The sequence below is a fragment of the Lactuca serriola genome, chromosome 3, assembly GCF_051521515.1.
Source record: "Lactuca serriola cultivar US96UC23 chromosome 3, Lser_US96UC23_V15, whole genome shotgun sequence".
Classification (NCBI taxonomy): domain Eukaryota; kingdom Viridiplantae; phylum Streptophyta; class Magnoliopsida; order Asterales; family Asteraceae; genus Lactuca; species Lactuca serriola.
Genome location: NC_136410.1, coordinates 235,734,450 through 235,743,104, shown reverse-complemented (window position 1 = coordinate 235,743,104; position 8,655 = coordinate 235,734,450). Strand labels below are relative to the sequence as shown.

Here is an 8,655-nt window from a genome sequence, read left to right as displayed (position 1 = left end):
TTGATTGGGGGCAATTTCGGAATTTAGCTAAATATCGCCGGATTTTGGGGCTGTGGCGGCCTTGTGGTGGTCTTGGGGGAAGGATGGGCTAGCACCGGTCCAACAAGCAATTTCTACTTCGCCAAATTGGAAATGACACACGAAATTGAAGAATGCCCGAGAGGAAAACGAGAGCAAGAACAGAATGCAGAAAAAAAAATGGCAGAAAGGGAGTCTGAAAAGGGATATCTGCGTAAAACATTAGCGGCGACGGGCAATAGTGGCGACGCTAGGGCATTAGCGGCGACACTAGGGTAATAGCGGCGACAAGTGGAGGGAAAAGTCAGCGCGTCTTTTGGCTTTCCTCTACAGCCGTTGGATTGAAATGAAATCGGACGGTTAGGGTAAAATCGACGCGAATCGCTGTAACAAGGCATTAGCGGCGACCCCTTTAGCAGTGACACATAGCGATAGCGGCGACATGTAACGCGTCAACTACATGTCGCCGCTATTGCTAGGTGTCGCCGCTAAAGGCGTCGCCAGTAATGCTAATATTTCTTGTAGTGACACTCTTCTTCTACAAAAGAGCTTCTAGCCCAATGGTATTAGATGTGTCCTCTCTCTCTTGTTGTAGACATATATGAAATTAAGTGATAATTTAGGAGTGAATTAGATATTTATATTTGGGTGTTCTAAAAAATACACTCTTCGAAGTAACTACTAAATATTTTGGGTGATTCCACCGAAAATAAATGGTGCCGGAGTCTAGATAAGGTACCGTAGGAGCCTTCACCGCCGCATCCTAGGGATGAGATCGTCAAACATTCCTTGTCCACTACTAATTACCCAAAAACTGCTCTAAGGTTGTCCCACATAAAATAAATGTTTTTTTTTTTATTTTTTATTTTGGCATGCAAGCTTGAAAGGCTGAAGGGCTTTGAACCAGGATTTGTGGACTGAATCCGATGTACTTTGTTTTGTAATTTTCCCTAGTTTCGTTAGTTAGAATAAATTCTTGCCGTTCAAAAAAATATAAAAAAAAGTATGGCAACGGATGGACAATATTGCATACATGGTAACAAACTCAAACATTGTGGCACAAATGAGTGAAATATTTCAATTATTTGCATGACAACAACACATAATCGTGATCATGTCGACATACAATTAAAATGGAACAAGTCTTCTAAAACAACATCAAGGGCTGGTAAAGTTGAAGTTTGCACAAGAAGTCTTATTGCTTAATAAAGAAGAACTAAACCCTAAACTTGAATTGTCTAAATCAAACATCAGGAAGTTATCCTCCATCTGAAACGTCCCGATCACCATCCCATGTTCACTCGTCCCACCACCATCAACAAAAGCAAGACAAGCGACATTTTTCTTAACTTGTTTCATCGAATTACTTGAGGATATTATCCATTTCTTCTCATCCTCGAGTTTCAAAACAATATCAGGAACCAGCAAACTAACATGGGAACGTCCAGTTTGATTCTTTAAACAAAGACCAAAAGGTGCCACCGGCCTTACACGAAGGATTCCCATTGTGGCAATTGATATCATATGAACCAGTTGCTTGTAAATGTCTGTTCTAAGAATGGTGTAAGGCTCAATCGTACTAAGCTTGGTGGTGCTCATCGAAACATCAATAGATCTTCCCTTAACTACAACCGATTTGACACCAATAAAATAACCAAAAGAATCAGGATAACTGAGCAACGGAACATAAGAGAGAAGACTTCGAAGATCGACATCTGAGTTAGGAAGAAGATAATATGGTCCGTTCCCACTGAACATAACTCCATGAGCAGACAAGGAGCTAGGCAAACATAAACCAAAAGTTTTTGTGAAAGGTTGAAATTGATAAGCTGGAAATGCATACCGAGATTTCGAAAAAGCCATTACACCAGTAACATTTGCAGGGAATGACTCAAACGTAGTTATTGGAGCACATGCTGCGTTAAGCTGGCTACGAACCAAATAATCTGGAAGAGGGTTTTTCCCATCACTTCCCCTGAACGTGAATTCGTCAAAGTTGAGTAGGGCTTGACCACATGTCCCGTTAACTGGGTTCACCACATTGACTGGGCATGTGCAGTCTCCCCCACCAGGTAAAGTCGAACTGTTGGTTTCTGGAAGACATGAAGGGCTTTCGTAAGTGGAAGATGTGCGGACATTCGTGCATTGATACTCCTGACAAGAAACTGGGGCAGGGCACGTGGGGCAATTTCTGTTATAAATCAAACTATTCCAGTCCACAGTGCAGTTATACCATGTGAAAGGTGCATCTATGTCTATAAGGAGGTTTTTATAAAAGATGTCTCTGTTTACCCATGAAGTGATCATCAACTGAACGCTATAGAGTGGTGTAGCAAGGTCCGTATGTTTGGTTATTGGTGCAACTTGGGATTGTGCTACGGCTACAGGTTCATGGGAAATGAAGGCTAAAAGGAGAAGAATTAGTTGTAGATGAGGAAGCATATTTGTATGTTTTAGGATTTCCAAGTTTTGAAAATTTAGAGAGGAATCATTTGGTTTTATAGATATATGTAACGAAGAAGTCATTGATCCACAACTCATAGTATTAAAGTTTAAGCAAATACAACATGGCTAGTAGTTGAACATTTGAATTACGTGTAAAATAAAGTCATAACTTGATTATGAAAAGTGATTGAACTTTATGTGAAAACAAATCAAGACTTTGCACTTATCTATTGTAAGTTTTATATCTGTAAACCTATGATTCAAAAGCCTTGATAGAAACCATTTAGAAAATCTAATAGCTATCACAACTACAAAATAAATAAATAAATAAATAAATAAATAAATAAAATCCTGTATAGGGTTAACATAGTATTGATGAACTACATAGCTTTTACTAAGCTATATGTAATGTTCTATAACCAAATCGTTTTTTTTTTTTTTTTGGAATCGGATAACTTAAAAGTAAGGCAAATTATGTAGTCATCAAATCGTAGTTGGAGAACTTTCAGCCAAAACATTTTTTAAAGAAAATATTTTTTACAATCTTTTTTGAACGGCCAAAAAAACTAGAAGTTTAATAATAAAAAAAGAAAACAACAATGGGAGATTACAAATTCCTCAAATGAATATGTAACCTAATAAACTTAGAATAAAAGTTGCTAGGATTTTATGGTTGAACCAAAAAGATGAACACAAGAAAAACCAAAAAAATAGTTATAAGGGTTAAAGATTTAAAAGGCTAATATATATATATATATATATATATATATATATATATATATATATATTTTGATCACTGAGTTGTTGTTGTTATTATTATTTATTTATTTATTTTTGTCTACATTTGCCCCTTTAAAATGTTTAGCTTAAACATTCAGTCTTTATGACTGATTACTTCTAATAAGCTGGAAAAGGACTTAATAGGATAATATATTTACTATTTTGTACATATTTAATATTTAATATTTGTTGCACATTTAGTCCTTAATATAATTTTTGTTGCAAAATAAGTCGTTGTTGTATTATTACATATTCAGTACTTATGAATAATTTTTTTAGATTATTCTCACAACATCCTACATGAACAATCATTAATGAGGTGTTTGAGGTTGTTCATGCTTATGGACATCATGACCTCGACAGTGGCGGAACTTCAATCTTTCATTTGGGGGCCCGAAGATATATTTTGTATAAAAATTGGTGAACATGGGGGGCATAGTCAAAATTTTATATTTTTGGGCCTAATATGTAGAAAACTAAAGCATAGGGACTATTTCTGCCAAAAAAATTAAGGGGGGGGGGGGGGGATAGCCCCCTAGCCCTATATAAGATCCGCCCCTGGACCTCGATTGCATGGTCTTAGGACTTATGTTTTGAAATTCGTAACTTCTTCATATGTTCTCAGATTTTAATAATCTTTATATACACGCGTTCTTATTTGAGTTTATTACAATTTTCGTTTAGATTACACCGGTTAAAAAGTAATATACTTTTACTTCTGATATTTATAAACATGCATTCTTTATGAATGTATGTGTGAACGTTCTTTTTATAATATCGGAAGTAAAAATATATTAATTTTGAACGAGAGTAATTTAAAGAAAACGTATAGTAGAAAAAAATATGAACACATGGAAATAAAGATTGTTAAAGTATCAGATCATATGAAGAATAACTATTTGGTTTTCTAGGTTGTAAAATGAATAGATACATATGAGCGAAAAAACACTTAAACCCTTAAGTTCACATGCAACCTAGAAAGGATCTATGTTCTTTATATTGATAACAATAAACTATGAATCATCAAGAAACCATAGGGAAACCCTACTATTATCGAAAATCATGTTGAGTGTAGATACATACCTTTTGATTATTATAGCAAATAGTCAAATTAAAATCCTCTTGAGTTCCTTGGAAAGCAAGCACCAAATACTTTAATGCCTCTAATGTCTTGTACCAAAAACCCTAGCAACTAGAAGACTTGAGGAGATGAGAGAGGGCATATCAAATTTTCGGCCTTTTCTTATGCTTGAGAATCTTAAAAAATTACAGGCCAAGGGGTCTATTTATAGCTGAGATTGGAAACCATGGACAACCCTAATTGAATATAATAATAAGATCTCAAATAATATAATTATCCAACTCCTTATTTATCTATAAAGAATCATTCTAGAACCCTTATGAGGCTCCTAAACCGCCCCCTCCTGTGAATGTTCTGGAACCTTTCTCTTATTCAACTATTGAACAATTATAGCTTAGCCCATACACTTTCAATTAATTCTAATTAACCCCAAATTAACTTCAATTAATTTCTGATTAATTCTTAATGAATTATTATTATTATTTCGAATATATAAATTAACCATATAATACATTAATAATTTAACAAATCAGTCTCTCTCTCTCTCTCTCTTTCTCCAAAAGTCATTCTATTCAGTTACTGGTTATGGGGGTAACCCAAAAAGACTTTGCTTTTAATTCATGAATATACTAATTTACTTAATGGATTTGACACCATAGTCCAACAATATCCCATATGGATAAGTTTGTAACTACAATTGCAAACATAGATGTTGAACTTAAACATCAAAGAGTGCTTTCGAAAGCCACTATCAAACTCTAATTTAAATCAACTATTGGCACTATGATAAGTGAACAACTATTCATTTGTTCTTCATGATATCGTACGGACCAAAGACATCGATTAGAATCAATCTCTTTGTCCAATATTCGGTTTCCCAATTTCTCGATTTGTAAAGACTTTATTAGACTTCAAATTGAATACATCAATTAGTCTTGGCTGAGCCCAACACTATATAGTCAACATCAAATCATCGAGGGGCCCAAAGATATCGTTTTTCCCATTACAGCAAAAGGACTGATTAAACTTTGACTACATAACTATAACCTTTACTTACCAAATCATACATGATACTACATTTTATAACATTAAGTTACTGAGCCATTTAGTCAACACCGATATACAACTGATTTGTAAATTACAAATTATGTATCTCCCTTTGAAGAATAGTAGATAATATCGTCTTAGAATTGGTTATGACTAGATTCATGAAGTAATCTCTAAGCGTGAGTTTATCCAATAGTTAAAATCTCTATTTTTAAAGTACTCATGAATATTACAACAAATCCAATTTTGATGTCATGACCTCAATCAACAATCTATAATCAATTCATGGCAGTCTTAGTTCACTACTTCCAAAAGTATGAACGACTTTGGAAGTTTTAATAATTCAAATTATTTAGGAAGTAAAATGCGCAAAATGAAACACATGAACAAATAATTAAATAAGGTAGTACAATACTTATAAATATTTCTTTATTATTCATTCACCAAAACAATTACGTTTTTTTGTTACAAGTTTTGAAATATCACCTAACTACTAAAACTCACATTGTCTCTTAAGCATATGCTCCTAACATGTTTTTAGTGTTTAACTCTACTCAGAGCCTTTGTGAAAGGATTTGCAACATTATTCTCTTATGATACTCTCTTCACCAAAAGTTCTCCTTCTTCAACCCAATGTTGAATGTAATATTACTTTTTGTTGATATGCTTAGATCTACCATGATCTTTTGGTTTTTTAGTCAAAGCAACCACGCCTTCATTATCACATAACAGTTCCATTGGTTACTGAATAGTTGGAATGACTCTAAGATCTCCTATAAACTTGTTTATCCAAGGTGCTTCCTTTGATGCTTCAATCACTAAAATGTGCTCTGGCTTATAGGTGGAATCAGCTACGGTGTCTTGCTTGGAACTCTTCCAAATAACCGCTCCCCAATTCAACAAGAATACCTAACTAGACTGTGAACAAAAGTTGTCTCAGTCTATTTGAAAACTGAAGTCACTATAACAACTTACTCTTAATTTATCACTATCACCAAGAACTAGAAACATGTATTTTTTTTCTTTTCAGATACTTAAGAATATTCTTCACTGCTATCTAATGGGCTCTACTAGGATTTCCCTAAAATCGACTATCCATACTCAAAGCATAAGACACACCTAGGCAAGTACACGTCATTGCGTACATGATGGATCTTACAGCCGAAGCATATGGCACTCGACTCATGTTAGCTATCTCTTCACCAATATTGGGACTTTGAGTCATACTCAATTTAATGGTATTATGAATACAAGTCTCGTTTCTATGAATTATCCATATTGAAACTCTTCACTATTTTATACAAATAAGTTCTCTAGCTAAGAGCAATAAGATGATTCTTTCTATCCTGATGAATTCTTATTCTTAAGATATAGGGTACTTCCCTTTGATCCTTCATAGAAAAACAATTTTCAAGTCAAAACTTAACTTCTTGCACCGTTGGATCGTTATTTTCTATAAGGAGTTTGTCATCAACATACAACACTAGGAAAGTCACTATACTCCCATACATGACTCATCTTCACTTCTAGAGAATCGAAACTCTTTGACTTTCTCAGGGAAGCAAAGATTCCAGCTGCAAGATGCTTGTTTTAATCCATAAATCGATTTCTCAAGCATATACAAACTATTAGGAAATTTGGCAAGTATAAAACCCTCTAGTTACTCATGTAGACGTCCTCCGATAACTTCCCATTAAGGAAGCGGTTTTTACATCCATTTACCATATTTCATAATCATGAAATGCGACTATAGCAAGCATTATCCTGATAGGCTTAATCTTAGCCACTGGCAAAAAGGTGTCATCATAGTCAATCCTTTGGCTTTGAGTAAGGCCCTTAGGGACCAACATAGCTTTGAAAGTGTATACTTCCCCATCCATGTCAGTCTTCTTCTTGAAGATCCATTTGAACCCAACTGTATTTTGACCAAATACATGATCAAACAAATTACATACTTGGTGATTATACATTGACTGAATCCACTCTCCATTGCCTCGTTCCATTTAGCAGCTTCAGGGTTAGCCTACTGGACCGTCAAAGAGGTAATGAGTTGTTGACCAACTCAACTAGAATTTCTTCCTCATGTTGATCGCTAGTGTTGTGTAAGGTTCCTTCATTGGATGACTCTTGAATTTCTTCAATATTAATACCATTCCTACTGAGATATGAGCTCTCTCTCTCTCTCTCTCTCTCTCTCTCTCTCGTGAAAGACCCTTCTTTGAGCTATAAAACCATGTTATCATTGTTGGATTAGTTGTCTAAGCTAATAACTAAAGTAGTATAATCTTGAATTATTACCAAAGTCCTTTTTGGTTGCCCTCAAACCTAGTAGTTGAATAGGATGACTTTTAGAGAGAGAGAGAGGGGGGAGATTGATTTATTAAATTATTATATGATTAATAAATTAATTAGAAATCATATCACTTAAATTAGTAATTAATCAAAAATTAATTAGAATTAATTTTGAGATTAATTAGATTAATTAAAAGTATAGGGACTGTTTGGTTATTAATTAAAAGTAGAATGGGATGGGTGGATGAAAATTATCTAGGAAGAGCCTAGAATTTTTGTCAAAGAGTTCTTAAATAAGAAGATAAGATAGCTTGATTATTATATTAATTAATCTAGGCTTTATCCTAATTTTTATCCCTATGTTTCCTTGAGGTAAATAAAGACCTCCCTAGCCTTATATTTCCGTCCACTCCTGTCCAAGAAGCCAAGGCTTAAATTTTGAGTTCCCTTCAGGTACAACCCTTATCCCTTGAATTTTCTAAAAACCTATAGGGGAAGGGATTAGGATTAAACTTAAATTATTTAATTAATTTTTTTTTATAGTAATTATTTAATCCTTATAAGATTTAAATTAATTTAATTAATTATTAATTTAAAGATAGAAATTAAATCTTATTGGTTTATTTTAAATTAAACCTAGATGGGAAGGGATTAGGATTAAACTTAAATTATTTAATTAATTTACTATATACTATATGTACAAGAAAAAGTCAGTCAAATCGCTAGTACTCCTCATTCACGAAGCCATACTATAAGGAGAGTTTAAGGATGCGACTTATAAAATGACCGTCATTCGGTATCCATTCTTACCCACCGCTCTCTTGTATGGTGGAGCTTCGTTAGCCGAACAGATTTGATAGTACATAACTTCATTAATAAGTATAATGCTACAACATAACTAAACCTTTTATAAAATCCCACTCTTAGTTACTTTAGGAAACATATGAAAAATATGTTAATCCTTAAAATTTCACTTTATACTTTATAGTAGT

At 33.9% G+C, this 8,655-nt stretch overlaps 1 protein-coding gene across 1 annotated transcript; it reads right to left on the bottom strand.

The window, feature by feature from the left end:
* Nucleotides 1-1,070: 1,070 nt before the first annotated feature.
* Nucleotides 1,071-2,586, bottom strand: LOC145093727 (putative aspartic proteinase GIP2). The gene has a single exon (XM_079031960.1). The coding sequence runs from the start codon at nucleotides 2,557-2,559 to the stop codon at nucleotides 1,177-1,179; it is 1,383 nt and encodes a 460-aa protein (XP_078888086.1). The 5' UTR covers nucleotides 2,560-2,586; the 3' UTR covers nucleotides 1,071-1,176.
* Nucleotides 2,587-8,655: the final 6,069 nt, after the last annotated feature.